The 21929-nt window shown below is 39.9% G+C and overlaps 1 protein-coding gene across 1 annotated transcript in view; it reads right to left on the minus strand.

Moving 5' to 3' along the window:
• The window catches only part of pex5la (peroxisomal biogenesis factor 5-like a), a 136773-nt gene that overhangs the window by 63654 nt on the left and 51190 nt on the right, over nucleotides 1-21929 (minus strand). The window contains exon 2 of the mRNA XM_049588779.1: nucleotides 14817-14921. Coding sequence (XP_049444736.1) covers nucleotides 14817-14921 — 105 coding nt within the window. The remainder of the gene's footprint in view (nucleotides 1-14816; nucleotides 14922-21929) is intronic.

Genomic DNA, 21929 nt, shown 5'->3' on the forward strand with positions numbered 1-21929 from the left:
AGCTGCTGTATAGCCACCGCTGAATGGAGAATCGTCTTCATAATACAATCACATCGTTGTGTTGGTATGAACCCACAACATGGTAATTGGAAAATATCAGTGTAAGGCAGGAAATTGGACAGTGTTTTTACATGCGCTGTAATTACCTAGTAAACTATTGTAAAACCTGGCTTTTCATACAGCTTTTATGCACCGAGACATCTCCCAACCCCTGAACCCAATTTTTTAAACCAATCTGGAATTTAAATTGTGTTTGTGATGGCACTGTTGCCTGCAGAGTTGTTGTTGTTTTTTTGTCCTTTTATTTTTTCAGAGCATTTGGACAGATGACACACTGAGGGGACAGGCTCTTTTGTGAGAGTAACTACAGTATCTTTTCTGTCTGTGTGTGTGTGTGTGTGTGTGTGTGTGTGTGTGTGTGTGTGTGTGCGCGCGTGCGCGTGAATTTTACTGTTGAGCTGTGGAAACCAGTTTAAGTTGCAGTTTCTGCTAAAATTATGTGACGTCACCAAGCTACATTAACCAATCTAGTTAAGTGTAAACCTCCCACCATTAAAGTGCGGTCAAACCAGAGTTCGTCCTCGCAGAGTTTTCTCGTGAGGTGGGGGGGGGGGGGGGAGATAGCACATGAGGGACTGTAGACATAAACTTAAGAAGCTAGCATGGCTGGTAGCAACATTATTCTACTACTACTACTACTACTAATAGTAATTATAATAATAATAATAGTACATTTTATTCGTAGAGCACTTTTCAAGGTACTCAAAGACACTTAACATAAATAACACACAACATTCACAACATTAACTACACATTAAAAGCAGTTGTGAAAAGGTGAGCTTTCATTAGTAATTTTAACAGGGACAGATTGGTGCAGTCTCGGATGTGTTTGGTCAGAGATATCTAGAGGGACAGTGCAGCTATGGTGAAGGTTCTGTTGCTTGGCCCTGAGTAGTGGAGACAGGAGGTTTGTATCAGAGATCAGAGGAGTGGAGGCTGTCGACAGAAGTATGGTGTTGGGGCAGATGGATAATGTAGGGGGGAGTCTGGTTATGGAGGGCTTTGTGTGTGAGGAGAAGGACTTTATATTGGATCAGTTGTGGGACAAGGAGCCAGTGGAGGTTCTGGAGGACAGGGGTGACGCGGTCACAGGAGCAGGAATGGGTGAGCAGATGAGCAGCAGAGCTCTGAATACACTGGATTTTTTTTGGACTTAGGATGATATACCATAAAGAACACAGCTGCAGTAGTCAATTCTGGATGTGATGAAGGCATGGATCAGAGTTTTGGCAGCAGAGAGGCAGACTGATCAGTGGATACGAGCTATGTTTTTTAGGTGAAGAGGCTGTTGTGGTGATTTGATTGATGTGGTGTTCCAAGAAGAGGTTGCTGTTGAGAGTAGCTCCAAGGTCGGGGTGTGTGAGGCAGAAGACAGAGTGGAGTTATGTATAGTAAAGCAGAAGTTGTGACAGGTTTTGGTGAGGGATTTGGGACTGATGGTCATCATGTCTGATTTATCTCAGTTTAGTTTGAGGAAGTTGGCTTACACTCATGATTTAAGTTCAGTGAGGCAGTGGGTCAGAGTACAGTGAGTTGCAATGGTGATGGATTTAGTGGAAATGTAGAGTTGGACGTCATCGGCGTAGCAGTGGTAGTGGAGACCATGAAAAGTTATGCGGCCTCTTATAACATACCTTTATTGTCATTAACTTCCATCACTGTCCTTTGTGCCCCCTACAGCCAAGCAGCATCCCTCCTTTTCTGCTCCTTGTTTTTTTCCATTTAAGAAACATTTATTGTTTATATTAATGGATAAAAGTTCCACCCTGCTCCATTTTTTAAACTGGCTGGAGCAGTTTCAATCAGTTTGTGTTTTATTCAGGACTAGTAGTAGATACTTCTCTCTCTTTTCATCATAGGAATAACTGGAGAGTAAAATCTGTTCACAAGTCCAATCAGGCACAAAAACTGTGATATTTGTATGGCTTTTGCTTCTTTTTGATTCTATTTTTAAGATGCAAGAAAACACAACTATAAGCATCTTTCATCCCTCTGCTCTGCTATTATAGTGATACTTTACTTGTTTTAAGTCTTTGTCATGTAGATATTTAACGAAAAAAAAAGCCCTGTTCGAAACCAAAATGAGTGTAGTCAATTAAGGAGGTCCCTCATTTAAATTTAATTTAAAAAAAACCCCAGATTACTACAGAAACAAGAGCAGGTAGTGCACGTCATTTCACTGCATGATTCCTATAGTCAGCATTGTGAAAACCACCGAGATGAGCAGGGCTGTGTGAAGTGTGATGGACGTGTCCCAAACAATAATTGCTTAACCATTATTGCTTATTTCACCTTCCAAACCATGAAAATGCTAATCACCTTGCCTGTGATGCACCAATTTGTAGGCTTGCCAGTGCAGCTGCAGAATAAGTTACATCCAATTCATTATCGGTACCCTGAAGCCTCGATAGTCCAGGTGCAGCTGGCCACAATTTACCAACCAATGCTTCATAATTTGGAGGTAGAAAAGGAGAGCTACCACCACTGTTGTCAGGCTCTGTAGCAAGTATATAATACTGGCAGCGAGGAAGCATGACATTTGCTATTGTAGCTCTGCAGGCCGTGTTTGCAAGCAGAATCTTAATGAAGGCACTTAGTTTAATCACCAGTCATGGAATGGACTGCACACAACCTGCCATATGCTTCACATGAAAGGTGCTGAATGAGGTTTTGAAAGCATGTCTACACTGAACCCGCCCTCACAATTACAAATGTGTATATCCGTCCTCTTCTTTGATTATAGTTTAATTTAACCCATGTGTTTTGTTGATGCTGGCTTTACACAGACCACACTGCTATATGTGTAAAAATAATATTATTATTATACATATAGTATTATTCTTCTATTAAAAAAATGAACTGCTTGGCAAACCAGGCGTCTAATTTAGGCAGTCATTTATTTGTCGAAATGTGTAGCCACACCGGGCTAGTAAAAGGGACTGGGTGTTTAATTTGGACTACGCATTTAATTGAAGTTTTGCAGAATTTGCATCAAGTTTTCTATTTTGTTGTCCACAATTTGAGGTTTAACTGGCACTCTATTTTATTATATGATGTCATTGCAACCCCCTCTTCTACAGTGGTTCAGTGGCACATGAAAAGTTTGCATATTAGTCGCATTACAGCAGTGGATGTCTTTTTTGCAGATTTTCTTGAAATTTGGTTAAAATTGATGTTACACTTGGACGGAAATCTGACTATTGTCAAATGATTTTTTGCAAGCGTTAGTGGTTGAAAACTCCAAACTGACTTCAATATTGACTTCTTTGACTCTTCTGAGTGTATGACTAAACAGAGAGAGAGGGCATGGAGAACAGCAGTAATTCATTAGCTGACAAATGGAAAACAAGAATGAACCTCCATTATTTCATTTTCCATTGATGATCCATTTTTAAATTTAAGCACATAAATAGCAGGATACATCCTGTTTAATTATGTACCTCACAGTGAATTGCTGTGCAGCCCTCAGTGCATTAGGCCTGAAAATGGGAAAGGTTTTTTTTTCTGTCAGTATAATGCAATACTGTTCAGCAGCAACACAAACTGCAGCCTCCAATATAACCATACAGTTAAATCAACACCTCTCTAAAACAACAAAAATGAAACATTATAACCTTCATGAAGGACAGATTTACTGAAGGATTTTTATTAGACTGCATCTGTTTTAGCTTGGTGTACCTAATAAAGTTTTAAGAAAAATATTTACAGACGAAAAGTAGAGTATGCTATCCCACATGGTGACACTGCTGGTGTTTGGGGTTAATTAGACATCAGAAAATAACTGACTTCCTGTTAGACCTAACAAATTGTTAAAACCTAAAAATAGCAAAGATCCGAATAGACTTGAAATCTGGGAGTCAGTCTCAGACGACAGCTGCCACAAGAGGCAGCAAAACACTCTTTGATTTTATAGTTACAATTTACTAAGATACGTAAAACTCTCCATGGTATGGACAGTGATTACATGAGCCTTACATGAGCCTCAAAACCAGCCACAAATCAGCACTGCAAGCATGACTGGCCGCTATTGGTCAATCAACGGATCTGTGTGCTAGGTACCCCAGCAGGGGGGTGACCAAAAATGGGGACCGTACGAAACGGTTCCATTGGTACCATCCACAACTTTTCACAGTGGAAATGGAAAAAAAAAGTGTACCCAACTGAATTGTACTGAACTGCTTAGTGGAAACGGGGCCACAGTGTGACCACAGATATAGTGCATTTGAAAAATCATGATATTTTAGCATGTTTTTAGTATCTGAAATCCCAAACAGAAGTAATGGGTCATTTTCTGTAGCGTTCCTCTGAAACACGTCATCAGTTGACAGTTATTTTTATTAGCAGTTCTCATAAAATGAGGAGAAGTCATGAGGTGTCAAGGTGAGAAAACAATCCAATATTTTTTTTAAGCTGTTAAAAATGGCTCTGGTTATGCCTCAATAAAACAGAAAGCATATTATAATTACAGTGAGGTGAATATGCTTATTTTGCCTCATGCATATTTGAACAACAGAAATGTTTTCTTCACCTGGCGGCTAATAATGATGTCCAACAACGATGATTGAAATGAACGAATGTAGACGATGATCACAACTAGTTTGGAAGGAGATTTAATATTTGCTGCACAAACGAAAAAAGGAGAAACTTTTGCAGACGGAAAACCTTTGAAAAAAGAACATAAATAATATCCAGAGAGGGGTCATTACTTTGTTGAGCAAGAGTTTGTGCTGCACTGCGAGAATGCTGACCCAGCATAGGTAATTAGAGTTTGTGCTGTTCTGGTGTTGGAATAAAGCTTTGGTCCATGGGAAGTCTCACAGTGTGAAGTAACCTGATTTCACCCTCTGCTGCCGCTGGCCCATGCATTTCCCCCCAATTTTAGACACCGGCGACAAATCACAGGATGAGAATACACAGGGGTAGACTTGTTTTCAAAGGTCAAATTTATCCAATGATTTATGGTCTGTGCTTTGAAAAGTGTAATCGAGTCTGAGTGAAGGCTGAGCCACCGTTGACTCAGTTACAATTGTTAGTGTTGTCAAAGAGGTGGATGCCTCATTTCATCTTGACTTCAAAACTTTATAAAAGCTGTATAATAACCAGTCAACTGTTGGCCTCTAATGGAAGAAATGAATCATTTCAAATTGCTTCTGCTGCTTTAATTACCCGTATTCAACTGGAACACTACCTGATTAAAACACCACCTAGAACATACGGAGCAATGATTAAACCGACAGACCCAAAGGCAGCGAGGGAGAGAAGCTCTGCTCTGTCATTCAGACAAAACAAAAACAGAAGCATTCATCCACCCTGCTATTATTTACCACATCAAAACACTTTTTCCCTTTTAGCCTGCGTGTATGTGTGTGTTTGTTGTTGATGAGATGGGGTATAGTGATCTAGTTCACTGTGTTAGGTATAAGCTGCTATATATATACACTCACTGGCCACTTTATTAGGTATACCTGCTCAACTGCTTGTTCAGCGCAAATAGCTAATCTGCAACGCAGTGCATTTAGGCATGTAGACATGGTCCAGATGCCTGCTGAAGTTTAAACCGAGCATCAGGAGAAAGGTGATTTAAGTGACTTTGAATTTGGCATGGTTGTTGGTGCCAGACAGGCTGGTCTGAGTATTTCAGAAACTGCTGATCTACTGGGATTTTCGCACACAACCATCTCTAGGGTTTACAGAGGATGGTCTGAAAAGAGAAAATATCCAGTGAGCAGCAGTTTTGGGATGAAAATGCCTTGTTGATGCCAGAGGTCAGAGGAGAATGGTCAGACTGGTTCAAGATGATAGAAGTTGTGATGATAGAAGATAGTTACAACCAAGGTCTGCAGAAGCCCATCTCTGAACCAACAACACGTCGAACCTTGAAGCAGATGGGCTACAACAGCAGAAGACCACACCAGGTGCCACTCCTGTCAGCTAACAACAGGAAACTGAGGCTACAGTTCACACAGGCTCACTAAAACTGGACAATAGAAGATTGGAAAAACATTGCCTGGTCTGATGAGTCTTGATTTCTGCTGCCACATTCAGATGGTAGGGTCAGAATTTGGTGTAAACAACATGAAGGCATGGATCCATCCTGCCTTGTATCAACGGTTCAGGTTGCTGGTGGTGTAATGGTGTAGGGATATTTTCTTGGCACACTCTGGGCCCCTTAGTACCAACTGAGCATGGTTTAAACACCACAGCCTGCCTGAGTATTGTTGCTGACTGTGTCCATCCCTTTAGGACCACAGTGTACCCATCTTCTGATGGCTACTTCCAGCAGGATAACGCACCGTGTCACAAAGCTCAAATCATCTCAAACAAATATTCTCCTCCTGATCTGTACTTCCCTTTCTCATAGTTCCTGTTTGGAGCCATCATTTCAGGATTTTTAAACCATTCATTTTATCTCGGCTTCCTATCTTGCCATTACAGTTGAGCTCATAACTAATCATGGACATGTGTGCTTGTCATGTTCATGAACATGACAACCTATCAGACTGACATCAAACAAAAATATTACAGGAAAGGGAAAACTATGAATTACATTTCAGGGATCTTATAGTTTAAATATTTTTATTCGAAATTTTTTTTATAGCATTATATATAGAGATTCCTTGTGTTACATTAGAGTGAGCTTGCACACCATCAGTGGTGCACATATCATAGTTTGTGAATCAGTGGTCAAAACAGTAAGAGCTGAAATGATTAGTCAGTTTGACTTACTGACAGAAAATTAAGCTCCAGCAATTTTGATAATCGATAAATTGTTTAAGCAATGTCTCCGATATGACAATTCTTTCTCTGTTTTATATAATTTTAAAGTAACTATATTTGGGTCCTGGGCCGTTGATAAGACAAAACAAGTAATGTAAACACGCCACCTCAGACTCTGGGATATTGTAATTGGCATTTTTGTTTAGATTATTTTTGACCTTTTATAAACATTTTCTAAAATTAGAAGTAATCAAAAAAAATTAATCAATGATGAATATAACTGTTATCGTAGCCCTATAGACAAATAACATTCAATCAGTTCCTTTGTACTCAGCAGTATGGTCTTGGAATTATAATTTATTAGGTTATAAAGGTTTTTTAGTGCGTAAAGATGTGTAAGTAATATATCTTCTTATATATCATCCACTTGTATAATTTAGGTTTCCTTGCAGATGTGCATTAAAGGTCAGTAGTTGCTGGAAAGTAAGTTATTTTATCAGGGTTCCTGCAGTTTTGTATTCATCCTGATCTTAGGTTGACTTTTTGTAAGCTTACAGAGGATGTTCATTTTCTGTAACATTAAATCAGCTCTTATGTATTGCTTCGGGCACTGTAGTATAGTTACTGATATATACTACATTACAGTAGTTTTTTATGAAATAAAATGCATTCTAGTACACTACTGCACTATACATTACCAATATTGCATAGATAATTATAAAAAATAATAGATTTCCTTCTGTTTTGTTGAGTTTAAGGATTTTGTGTGAAAGACATTTTCTGTTTTTCCTGTATTCAACAAATCAAATGTAGCTCCATCAGAACGGCTTCTCATCTGACTGGTCCATTCAACATAAAAGCCAGCTGAGCTGTGAAAATATAATGTTCTCTCGTGGAGACATGGGACCTGAGGACTTTAGGGTTAGAGTCTCTTAACAATGTAAATGACATTCATAAATGCACATGCTCGCAGTGGATGAGTGGATGATAACCAGAGAAACATCTGTCAGTGAATCACAATTTTCATGATGCTTGTGAAGCACTGGGGACATCTGAGAGTTACAGTCTGCATTAAACAGAGGTGGTCTGTTAAACCCCTGTGGTGTATGTGAAAATCCCCCCTCATGATAAATGACCTTGGATTTCTCCACTCTATTTGTTTGAGCAGTAACAATGTTTTCTGCATGCAGGCTGAAGCTCTCCCTAAAGACTCCCTGTTTTTGATGTTGTGACTGATTGAAGGTCAGCACTGTCAGCGGAGCAGCATGCTGGACATTTATAGCATACCATAATCTTCAAGTAATACATTAAAATCATTAAATAGTCAGGAGGTTTTAAGAGAATAATGAGAGCTGTTGACAGTGTCCTGGCTAAGAGCACTGCTGAGTCATGTTCACTGCTGAAAGTTGTCAGCGTTAGCATATTCTCAGAAAATACGACATGGTGTTTAGTTGTGAAATTAGAACATTATTTGTGATAAACTGCAACCAGCTTGGCACTTAATTGACTCAGTGAGGATTATACAAACAGGATCTCTGGTACAGGAAGCGGCTGCTTTACCAACTGAGTGATACATCTCTTTGCATTATGCAGCTTCGGGAAATGTGTTGTAAAATTTTTAGCTATGCTAGCAACTATAGGAAATGCAACGTTGGTTGGTCTATTGTTTAGCTGCTCCACCACTTTGGTCCTGGGTGAAATATCCATCCATTCATCCATTTCCATCTGCTTATCTCGGGCAGGGTCATGGGGGCAGCAGGCTGAGCAAGGTATTCTAGATGTCGCTCTCCCCAGCAATGTTTTCAAGCTCCTTCTGGGAGATCTCAGGTGTTCTCAGGCTAGATGAGATATATAATCCCTCCAGTGTATTCTTGGACTAGCATGGGATCTCCTACCAGTTGGACTCTCCTACCAGTTGGACATGCCTAGAAAACCTCCAACATGAGGTGCCAAGGAGGCATCCTGATCAGATGACAAAACCACCTCAACTGACCCCTTTTGATGTGAAGGAGCAGCGGTTTTACTCCAGGCTTCCTCTGGATGTCTCAGTTCCTAACCATATCTTTAAAGCTGAGCTGAGCTACCCTACAGAGAAAACTCATCTTGGCTGAATGTGTCTGCAGTCCCCTTCTTTCTGTCACTCCCCAAATCTTATGGCCATGGGTGATAGTTTGAACATAGATGGACTGGTAAACCAGTACAGAGCTTTGCCTTCTGGTTCAGCTCCCTCTTCACCACAATGGTTTGGTGCAGTGTGAGCATCACTGCTGATGGAGCATCAAACTGCCTGTTCATCTCATGCTCCCTTTTACCATCACTCATGAACAAGACCTCCAGATACTTGAGCTCTTTTGCTTGAAGATAACCCTCTCTCAAGCCAGATGGGGCAATTGACCATTTTCTAGCAGAGAACCATAGCCTCAGACTTGGAGGTACTGACTTTCATCCCGACCTTCACTTTCAGCTGCACACTGCCTTAGTGCATGCTGGCGGTCACAGTGTGAAGCCAATAGAACCACATCATCTGCAAAGAGCAGAGATGCAATTCCAAGGTCCCCAAACCGGACACTCTATTGCCCCCTGCTGGGCCTTGAAATCCTGTCCATGAAAACAGAATCAGTGACAAGGGACCACCATGGCAGAGGTCAGCACCCACTGAAAGTGTGTTTGACTTTGTGCTGATTATTTGTGGGTGAAATATATTAACATCTATCAGATGGTTTGCCCTTAAATGTTGATGACTTTTCCCCAAGTTCACCATAAGACTGTCGTTTGTGGTTTTTAGTTAAATGTATCCACAATTGTTGGATGGAATACTATGACATTTAGTTTAGACATTCATGTTCAATTTTAACTTTAACCAGTATGTTGGCTTAATTTTAACTAAATACCTGCAACACCTGACATGTCCTAATTCCCTATCGACAGCCTCAGCTTCACTTTGTGTTTAGTGCATGCTAACAGGCTAAAAGATGGCAAACATGGTAAATATAAAATGTGTTAAACATTAGTATGTTGACATTGTTACTTTGAGCAAGTCGTCAAAATGAAGTTTGCATTCAGCACAAATCACCACTGTATCCAGGTACAGTCTGACAGCTCCTAGAATGGATGTGGACTTTTACAGAATTATTGACTGACAGAGTTGCTTATAATCGTTGTTGATCACATCTAATAATCGCAAAACTGTCAGATTTGTATTTTGAGCTTTTTTAAATCTCACACTTCACTGTCGGTTTTGAGCAAATGAAACTGAGTCATAACTGTAAGGGTCAAGGATATGGCTGTCATTACCATGGGCAGTCTCCTGATAGAGGACACTGTGCAGTCGTTACCACACACTACATGATTGTTGTGGATGTTCTTCAAAGCACTTCCTGTGATTGCCATGGGGGCCAATTTTAAATAATGGTCTTGAAACCACAAGACCTCTGTATTTTCCTCTTCTAATCATCCAGAAAATGGGGACAGAGGATCCACTGCATTCATCTGGGGAAATGTGTCAGGCACTCCGGTGGCAGGTAGCATGCAAGCGCCAATTACACGTTGGCTCTTAAGCCAAGAGTGCAGCTTCATGAGCTGTTTGTCCATTACTCTTGCGACAAGGAGGTTATCATAATCCCCAGCCGCCTTTTTCCCCCTCCTTTTCTCCCCTCATATTATACCTTTTTGCTCCTCTCCTATGCAAATCACTTTGGCACTTTGTTTGCTTTAAGGAATAATGTAGAAAATTATGTAATGGAAAACTTGAGCTAATTGTGCCGCTTGGGCTTGACTCCAAGAGATCTCTCAGATGTTGCTGTTAAGGGAACCGTGTACCAGTTAAACTTGTCAGAGCTTTGAAGGCGGGGAGGTCGAGGTGAGGACAGGGGGAGGTAGAGAGGATGGAAAACACTACATAAAGGGAAAGGTGGATACAAAATATCAAAGCAGAGGACTTACAAAGGTTGTTAAACATGGAAGCTACAAAAGGAATGATGTCTTGAAAAATAGTAACAGTCAACATCTTTCAGTATGTGTATGCATAGTTCTCATGTGGACTATGCTGTGTTGAGGAATTATATCACATTCATCTCTACAGAATCTGTATTTTTAAGTGCTACTTTTTGTTTTCTTGATTCTGACATATCTTTATAAATCTTATCTGTAATGCAGAAGGTTGTTTACTCATTACAGTTGTGTCGAAGCTGTTGCTGTGGGTGGCGATGAACTGTTCCATGTACTCCCACGGGCCTGCATACTGAAGTTCAGTTAGTTGGGTATTTTATGAGTCATCATAATGGCTTTACAAGATTTGTCCTTAGGCTGCAAAACTGGAAATGAAATTGTGAAAAAGTATAACCAAGACTGAATTTTATACTATTGTCTATTTTACTTTTGAAAGGATAAGGGTCACATAATTCTGTATGTTATTATATTCAGCATACCCAATGAAAAGACCAAAATCAACAAAGCAAGTGTCTGTTGTAATATTTTCCATTTTTCCTGCCCTGTCTGTGGCACTCAGCCCAGAGCTGATGAATTCCCACTGAAAAGGCAAATCTTTAAAAATAGGTCACAAATACATCATTTCTTTTTTTCTTTTTTAAAGGCCAGTAATTTTCTAAAACAGCTAGGCACTGTAGTGTGTGCAAATGTTACTCAAGCAGGAGTAAATTGCGCATTTGTTGGGGACTATTTTCAGCTGCGGATTAATACACATTTGGTACTTTTGTAACTATTTATGGCACTAGAGCGACGTGGTATTGACTCAATATAAAAAAAATAATAAACTACAGTGCCCATATTTAGTTAAGGAACATGTCACCCAATTCAACAGTGTGTCTGTAACAACTGAAGTTAGGCTCAGAGGAATAAGATATAGTTGATGTTTCACCTACTTAGGCAGTACTAGTAGAATCAGTTCATTGTTAGTGTGGATATTTGCGTGGAATTTGTTTACTGTGATACTTTGTTTCCACCAAAATTAGCGTGTGCAAATGGGTTTTTAAAACACAGGTTAACTCACTTCACATAGGCTTAGATTCCCATTGCCAGTGGATCAGAGCTGGGAACACAGCTCTGCAGCAGACGCCTTTCTGAGTGTTTGGTTTTTATTTGTGTCACATCAACATCACGGACGGGCCAGAGAACAGGTAAACAGTAGACTATGAAACGGCAGCATGGATGAGAGAAAACTTTAGAGTGGTTACTTCTTTTATCTCTTACTTAGTCTCTTTTTCAGTGCAGACTAAGCTGGATCGATGTTTAAGTGCTGCTTGGGCAAAGACAGACGCTTTTTTGTGACAGCGCACTATTGCAGTCTCCTGGTAAATGGGCCAAAATTAGCGTGTTCACCTGGATGTTCTAATGCAGTCCTTGTATTTCCGGTAAAGTGTGGTTTGGTTTTGTACAGGTTAAGTGACATGTTTCATAGTTGAAAGCACTTTTACTTTTTGCAATTTGGGCTGCAAATTTAAGGTCATATTCACACACTCTTTTATATTACCACCAGGAGTCACCTTCAGTGGCACGAAGGAATGAAAAGAACTGTTAAAATAATATTTGTGTCTGTTTTTGTTGCTATAGATAGTTGATAGACATCTGGTTTCATGCTGCTTCCTTTTTGTTTTTTGGAAGCATCCCAAGTTTGTTGCTGTGTTTTTTGTACTGCAGTTCTAAGCAGCCACTTGACAGCAATGCAGGTGCTTTAAAGTGACTGGACTGACAGCAGTGGCCGTTAATTGCCATGTTTTCAGGTGTGTTGACAGATTACAATAATTCTACAGCCTATTAGTCTAATAAAACTCATTTTAAACCTATTTAACAAAGTCAAAAATGCATTGTCATTATCATAAAACAAGGCTGTTTTTCCTTTGTTTCCAAAACCCGTCATTTTGGAGATACAGTGTTTTTGAATGGGCTGCATTGTTCTCTGACTTTAGCAAGGAATAGAAAGATTTAAAAAATATTACCACTTTCATTGTCAGGGCCAGTCAGTGTGACCTAAAATCCATAGCAAGACAAATTATAAGATTTGCCCTGATGGTGTAAAGAAATGTAACAATTATCTTTACACACTGCTGCATATATATCCCTCATCGTGTTGGCTCACTTCAGATATGTTTGTCCTGCTTAGTTTAAGTATGACTGGGCTGTTGGCTTGTTGGTTGGTTCTGGTTTAAAATTGTCCTTACAGCTTTTGTCACTGTAGAGGCATTAGTATGAGGATTATGAGTAGATTTAAATTTGTAAGAGATCCATAATGTTACTTGTATGATTCATGTGATTTTTGTCTTTGTTATGACCTGACTCATGTTTCATAAAACAATGTGACATTATTACTCAGTGTTGTCTATAGATAATAATGTCAGAGAATGTCTTGGCTTTGTGGAGCAGCTAGTCTTTGCAAATGAAGTGTGAGTTTAGAGGTGGGGCATTTTCTTTGTTCAGCTGTGGTAGCTGCACTGCATGAGCACATCTTTGTGTGTCTGTTTCATACCAACCATTGTTTGATAATGGAAATTGTAATTCCGGTGAAGCAGAGGATATTTCCTCACTGACACTCGCTGAATGAGCTGGATAATGATTCAGTCATTATTATGCTGTAAGAACCGGACACAGTGAACAAACAGGGGCATGCGTACTTCATGTATGTTTTGCTCAGCTGATCCTGTTACTGGATTCTCTGAAGGATGAAGTTATTGATAGTTGCAGGTGGTAAAATGTTACATACAGGTAATAATTGACCTATTGTGTCCGTAATATTGATTTCTGTGACACTGCAGCGTCTCGAGGGACAGGAATCTATTGCATCTCTGTGGTGTAGTGGTAGTTGAAGGTTGTACTACTAGGTGGATGGATAGGTAACCACTTAGGATGTGGGTATACTCCTATATCACAAGGGCTTTTTGGCTGTAGTTGGGTGTGCTGGAAATGGCCAGAAAAGAGGCAAGTGTACTCTTTATATTTCCGTATACCCTCCACTCCACCACTGAGTCTTTTCAGTAGATAGCAGATTAGCTGTTGTTGAGGAAAGTTGTTATCACTGATGTTTTCTTGCCATTTTATACAGTAATATAAAATATAAAGTATCATAATTTGCACATTACAACATAATGAACTATATATTTTTAGAAACAAACAAGCCATTTTGTTGATAGTGAACTCAGCAAAAATACTGAGACATAATTAAATCCCCGCCACCTGAGAGGAAGCATTAACTTGGTAGTATGACAGCTTATCAGAGCCAGACATTGTATTAGAAAATCAAGCAAGTATGAAGCATGCTACAGGTTATTAAAACACAGACAGATATAAAAGACGACACACACAGCAGCCCACGCACACATACTGTACAAAAAGCAATCAAGCACAGAGCAAGAAAACTCATATTGGCGTCTGGACCGACTCTATCCAGCTACAACACGTGAAAAAGCAAAAGAGAAGTGAAAAGCTCAGCAGCGGGTATAGTCATTTGCTGCAGTATTTTGTACACAGAGAGCTCAGTCAATAGCTCAATGCCATGCTGTGTGGCATAGCATTTTGGAAATGCATTCATACGCTGTTTGTGCTGAGGATTAGCTGCTTATGAGGTGTAAAAAGTTTATGAGGGAGGTTTTGTCTGACCTGATTAGGAATGGGGAGAGGAAATTTGTGTGACCCTCTGGTTAATCCCCCCCATACATACTAAATGCACAATAACTCTAAACTAGAAGAGCATTATACATCTTTGAAAGGCTAATTACAAAAGATAAAGGGTAATATGGGTAACTGCAGCAATTTGAGGCTGCTTCTATAGATCATGAGATGATTATTCACTGTTTGTGTAAATGTAGTGATGTAGGGTTTTATACCCCATAGAGCAGCTGGAAATGAAACGTGTTGCTTCTTTGTTAGATACAACAGTCAAAAGGCTTAAGTAATGAGTTAGTAGACAGTGGAGGTCAGTTATAGGACACTCAAAGCTTTGCTATTGTTCAGTATGACCAACACAGGAGGACGTTCCACTTGAAGGCAGGGGGGGAGGACGGGGGAGTTTCTGAAATGGTTCTGCCCACCTTGGTAGTCACTGTGAGGAGGGGCTTCCCTTCTGATGACGCCTTACTTGGTATCTCCTTCAGGACCATGGCAACAGTCTTATCTGCAGCCCTAGAGTCTTTCCCCTACAACAGTGAAATCAACAATGACTTGTGTCAGGACAGTTGGACAACTCAGTGCTTTTAGCCCCCGTCCAGGGCATCTTACAGAAAAGACTTTACCTTATGATGATGGAATACTGTGTGGGGCTGTCTACGGTAACAACACATCGACTCAAGACATTTCCACAAGACTATGGCAATGAAAAGAGGGTCACTGCACGATGTAGAGGTTTGACTGTAGACGGTGATGAGCATGGTCGTCCACAGCAGTACTTATCAAGTACTTATGATGACAGAATATTATACAAAGCTCGTTACACAGACCATATTATTTATCAAGAATTATGTACAGTGTATGGCAGATGGCTGTATTAGCAGTGTTGGAATCACAACATAGAAGTAATTAAAAAAGGTTCAAACTATACTGAAAAGTGATGTGGTGTGATGACACACACCACATCACATGTTGTCAGCTGATCTGTGAAGTATCATACTGAAGAAGACCAAAGCTATGGAGGAACAAAAGAGGAAAAAGACCGTTGAGTCAATTCTCTGAATGGTGCTTGCTTGTCAAAGGTACCCTGTGGAGTTTCAACCTGTTTTCCTTCCAAGTCGTCAAATACTGGTGCTTTGTCACACATCTCAGCATCTCATAGCAATGCACAAGGCATCCCTAAGCTTATCTATGTGATGCACAGCTGAATCTCATTGTAAAACATGGCTAATGTTGTAAAATTGTCACAGTAACATTCTGGCAAGAAAACTACTTTCCGTTTTCTGCGCTGTCTCTGGTGGTGTCTTCGTCATCTGTACTTTATTAGGCACTGGTGTTGCTTTTGCTCCTTGAAAACGCTTCTTATCTTGTATAGATACTCTGTTGTTTCTAAAACTGGGCCCAGTGAGTGACCCTGACCCAGGGAAGTGGTTGGCACATTAAATTGTGGTTACTGTACTTAGTGTTACTGTAATTTGAAGAATTCTCTGGCACAAGAATTTCCTTCAGGACAAAAAAAGTTCTACTGAATTGAATTTACAAAAGAAGATAATGTTTGGGTTAAAATAATTGTTTTTATTATGTGATGTAACACGACATAACTACATTATGTCACTGAGGTCAGTTCACCATATTAGGGCTGGGCGGAATTTCCTAAAAATTATATCAAGATATTTTTAGGTTATATCTCGATACACAATATTTATCTCAGTATTTTTAAATCTCCTCAAAAGCACTTCATTAATGCTAGGACTGGGAGTCAAAATCGAACATTATATTTGTGACAAAATACCCTCTCTGATGCAAAAAAGTTGTAGGAATGACTATTTTTTGTTGGTTTTGTTGTCAGAAAATATTAACAGATAAGAGATTTTTCAATAATCACCAATAATGTGGCTGTAACGACTAAGTGGATTAAGGAAAGCATTCTGACAAATTAAAAGTGCCATAAGTTTAAATATCACAATACAACGATATCTTAAGATTTTAAGACGATATATAGTCTCATATGTCGATAACGGCATAATATCTTTGTATTGCCCAATCCTACACTACATCCGTACAAAAATTGCATTGACAACTTTGTCTTTTTGGTTTCATTTGGAACAGGAACTGTGGTCTCTTGTGTGCAAGTTTTTTTCCGACCCTTCCACCTCCCGTCCCTCCCACCCGACGTTGATTTTTTCAGTCTTTATACTACCATATTTACTCTCAGCGTCAAGTATTTCCATGGATGGATTTACACTGGAGTTAGTTGAAAGCTTAGTGTCTTATAAATAAGGATAGACCGATACATCGGCTGGCCGATATATCGGGCCGATATTTGAGTTTTTTACTTGTATCGGCATTGGCCGATATGCGCGTGGGTTCGCGGATTTATTTTTCCCTGGCATGATTTACAGACAGGCATTCACGGGCAGCTCTGTGCTGCCGGAAGACCCTGCAGCGCACATGCAGCGTTACCCCTCCCCCACTGGTAGAGTGGTGAAAGCAGCCCTGGAAGCTGCTTCAGGACAACGGTAAGTTTTAAACTTTCAAAGCTTCTAACTGTTAAACAGTATCGGCCCCAAATTTCGGCTCAAGAAAATTGGCAGTCCATAATCGGTCATCGGCTAAGGGTGATGGAAAAAAAATCAGTATCAGCATCGGCCCTAAAAAATCCATATCGCTCTATCCCTACTTATAAAGATACCAAAGGCAGTCCTTGGTGTCACTGTCATACAAGACAAGTGTGACAAAGCCTCTGTATTTGATGCCCAAGGAAGGAGAATGGGCTGGAAGTTTCTGACCACTTGTAGCAACGTGAGTGATGCTATACAAATTCCTCCACTGACCTACAGATGGCTGTAGCGTGCCAAGACAGGTTATAATGTGTCAGCAAAAACAGTGAGAAAGAAGGTTGCTAGCAAGTAAACTTGATTCAAACAGTGACGCCAAAGTGTGCATTTTCATGAGTAAATCTGACTGTAAACATTGTTTTGTTTACAAGAAAACACCACAGGGCACCTTTAAGTTTACGATGATCACTTTCATTGACCATACTTGAAACTGAAATGTATTTTTTGGGAATTGGTGACAAAGGGATGGTTTTTTGCACACCTGGCAGCTATAATTTGTGATTTAGGTAAAGTATATTTGTGCCGAAGACTGGCTGCTTCTTTCTCGACAAAAATAGGATTATTTTGTGAGCTGAAACCATGTTGTTTGTCCCATATTTGTGTAGCATTACTCCATCATAATATAACGAACCTACTTACTGTCAGTAATAATTAGATGCCCATAAAACTTGTGCTTGTTCAAAGCAGCTTCATTATCAATATTATTACCCACTTGAGAACTGCTGCTCTACTGTACAAGGTTTTAAGTCAACAGTAGTGATATGATCTCAGTATAAACAGGTATATAGACTGAAATGTCACCTTCACTCTACCAAAACTTACCCTGTCACACACATAAACTGTCCCACCATTCGTCTGCCACCCACAGCCCCCCATAGTAAGACAAGTGTGTAGAGCTTGTCTGATAATTGCCAGGGCCACATTACATAACAGTAAAAAATTGATTACATGAGATGTCAAATTGATTTTGCCAGCCTATTGTCATCCGTTTCACCCTGACTTTATGGCCGTCGGCCTCAGACATTCATTCACTTCACATTTCACCCACAGACAGACGATAGATTATATTGTATGCTATTAATCATTTTATGACACACAGATGTAGTAGAATTATAATCGTCACAGGAGACTACACATTTCATCTCGGAGAAGAGCTCATCCTCCGGCAATTAAATTTGTTGACCAGAGAGAGACCAAACTGCTGTTCGTCACACACAGTTTCTACATTCTGTAGACTCAGTGAAGCTGCCTGTTCAGACTGCACACGAAGCACACTGGAAGCCTTTTAGCTGGATCTTATTAGGGCTTTTCATGTTTCCACTTGCCAGAAAAATGAATCAGGCATTTTTCCACTGATTTCCTCAGCTGATCATGTCACAAAATGCATTTGCCTTGCCATGAGGGAGAGTTCCCTTGAAAGCCTAATGCTCCTAATAAAGTCCCAAAAGCCACCTGCGCCCACTCTCTAGCTTCGCCTCACTCTGCGTAAATGAACAACATCCTTTGCCAAGACAACACCAGCAGCAAAGCAGTATTCACACGGCTTAGAAAAGCTCTGAACATTTGTTTTTAGTTGTTTTTCTGAATGAATGGCAAATGATGCTATTTGAAAAGTGCTGAATGTTCTCTCTGTGCCGTATGTGCAGGTGTTGTGTGAGCCAACAGTGTCGAGGATATCTTCCACCAGGCACACAGTCAGTTTGTATTGGCTTACAGTCTTGGCTGGCCTTCTGTGTTGTTTTGTGTCAACTTTTGCTAAACTGGCTCTTTTTTTTCTCGGAATGATTATTGATATATTTGGCAGCGCACTACAGCGGACAGTAATCGAGGAACTTCATAGCCTTTGTGTGTGTTTTCTTATTTTACAACTTTGTTTTCCTCACAATAAGATGATTTATGTGTTGAAAATAAGGAGAATGAAGGCTTTTTATTTCCAATCATGCAGGCTGCCAAGGAGGGAAATATGAATTATTAATTTTTTTTTTGTTTAAGAACATCTGATTTCAGTGTGTGAGCTGAATAAAATGACTGTAACACATTTCATTATTAGTTTCCTGATGTAATACAGCAGCATCTGATTAAAAATTTGGTCACTGTGGAGCTGTTGTTGTGGAAGATAAAATCAAAAAAACAAATTATCCACAGCACATGAGATTGACTGCAGCATTATGCGAACAGTTTAATCAAATCATTAGGTGCTGTCGGTGGCAGAGGACATAAATGTTGCCGTTTATCTCAAGGCTCAGAAAATCTATTTACAATTTCCCAGCCACCACAGTGTGTACATCACTGCAGACTAATACATTTACTGAGAAGTAATGTAGGTGTTCTCATTGGTAGGTTTGAAAAGCTTTGCAATTTTCACACGAGTCCGTGGTAGTGAGTTCATTCCACACGAAGCGAGTTTTCTCTTCTGGGGGAAAGCATCATTACTTGAAAATGGTCATTATGAAAAATTGCAGTTTTGCTTTCATGCTGAAGCAGTGACCTTGTTGGGTGAAGGAGTCAGCGTGGCATCTCATTGCTTTCTGTTTCCTGTCTAAGTTGCTATTTTCAAAGTCCCTGTCTACAGAAATAAGAGAGATGAATCATTGAGCTTGGGAGCTAATGATGGCCTGTTTTGACCATTCGGAGGACTGCTTTAAAAATGCTAACAGAATGTTTTGGGCATTTGCTGTCAAAGTTAACAGGCCTGGGTTTTTCTATTCATCAGCAAATTTAAAAGCGGTCCTCAGTTTTTCTTTATTATTTCCACTGGCAAAATTTGGCACAGCTACTGGTGAACTTCTCAGTCGATGTACTTAAAAGCCCAGAACATTATTTTGCAGAGTGAAGCCCTTTTCAGTCATGGAATATGACACATTGTTGGCTTCGTCTGTCATTTAAAGAGGTGGCTTTTTGTCATTTGGGCATACAGTAGGTGTCACATCTGACACAGGTCACAACTCTGCTCATGACCTGGTTTTAAAAAGGATCTGGTATCCCCTTCATCAAAGACTACCTGCATTCAACCCTGCGTCTCCAGTGTGGGACTGTTTGTGAGCAAATCTAATGAGCTGTGATATCCCCATGAAATAGTTTACACAGAAAGTGTAACATGAATAGCAGGTTTTTGTGTAAGCTTATATTGCACCAGGCTGTGGCACTTTCACTACTAGTATATTATTACTAATGCCGCGAGCAGCACAGCAACAGACTACACTTCATTTTCAATGGAAGCCGTTGACATGAAGCTACAAACTGACACCTGACACTTGTTGCTGTTGACGGCCATGTGGCATTACAAACAAAAGCAAAGCTGGCCTAATGACACGTTGAGGCATCAACCAATCATATGGTTTGTTTCTAGCTGTGGCGCTGTTATTTTAGCTTATTTAGCTGATGCTATGCTAGCTTTCTGTGCATTGCAGTGGTGGTTTGTGGCAGGTAGCACACACAAACAAGCCTGTGGCGACTTAACTATGTTAATGTGTGCTTGAACAACACTTCCAACTGCAGCGATAATGTAGCTATGATGCTGTGTTGCTTGTAGTGTGAATGCAGCATTAGCCATATTCTCAGTTTTCTGCCCATTTACAGTGGAAAACTATTGTTGATTAATCGCTGAGAATATTTTTGACTAGTCAGGCAAGTCAGTCTATAGGTTTTTTGCTACCCTTCAGATTACTGCACTGTGCACCACCTGAATCTGGTGGGAGACAGAACGCTGGCCATCTGCATTAACATGCGGAAACATAGTGCTAGCCTTGGCCGCTCTACACTGTGCACCAGCCAGATCGAGTGGGAGCTCGCTAGCAGCATCGCTCATTTGTAAGTCACCCTAGTGAGTAAGCTCAGTTTTGATCTGCAAACTCCTTTTAGCATTGTTAAATACTGTTAGCGCCGTTAGCACCATTAGTAGTGCCAATATGGCTAGTGGTGCTAACATAACACACACAATAACACACAAAATGTTAAATGGATTTTTTGGGTTGAAATGTAGAGGAGGAAAACCTGGGATGGCCACAGTGTTTTATAAACTCATTATGCTATAAAAGTTTAATCTGAAAAGTAACTACTAAAGCCATAATCTTTTTGTTCGTTTTGATAATAAACACGTTCCTTTGCAACACATACATTTCTATTTCTTCGTTTTGTGACCGCAACACCAAGCCCCCTGCTACGGGAAAGATTTCAGATTTCAGGTACACAAATCTTCCGCGCACATTTCAGGCACATTTTTTTTTCTTACTTTAACCCCTGAAAACATTTACATCACAGAACATTAAAATTTCACATCTTTACATAATTAGCACTTTGAAATGCTCTGCTGAAGTCATTGGAGCACTGGACTTAAAGAAAAGGCCTCTTGTATTTCATGTGGTTTTGCTTCTTTTTTTCCTGTTTTCCTTGAAAATGAATGAGTTAGTCACATGTTAATGGGTGTCGCGCTGTAAAAAGGAAAATTAATCAAAACTGACATCCCTCGTCAACAGTATTAATGAACTGAACAGGTGTAAAATTACAGGGCAATGCATCCCAAACAATGGAGGCATGGTGGCTCTGATTAATGATGAGTAAAATTACATTTTTAATGCAGGCTGGCTGTACTGCACCATCTTTTGTTGCGATCACAAGACAGAAATAAAATAATCTATACTAAATTTCATGTGTCATTGCTTCTACACAAGAAAATGAAGTTTGTCACTAAACTTCTGTGGAGATTAAATACTGTATATGTTTGCAGGCAAGATAAGAGTTTTGACCTGTCAGGAGTTGTCTGTACCAAACCTTTTTAGATGTCTGAACTCAAGGTTAGTGGTCAAAAGGGTCACTAGGCATGATACCATCACTTTCAGATGTTGACACGTGTTAAGAGTGCAGATGGAAGGTGTTATAGTGTAAGCTACTTTTGGTATGAAGGGTGAAGCTATATGTTGT

The sequence above is a fragment of the Epinephelus fuscoguttatus genome, linkage group LG10 (genome assembly GCF_011397635.1).
Source record: "Epinephelus fuscoguttatus linkage group LG10, E.fuscoguttatus.final_Chr_v1".
In the NCBI taxonomy this organism is placed as follows: Eukaryota; Metazoa; Chordata; class Actinopteri; order Perciformes; family Serranidae; genus Epinephelus; species Epinephelus fuscoguttatus.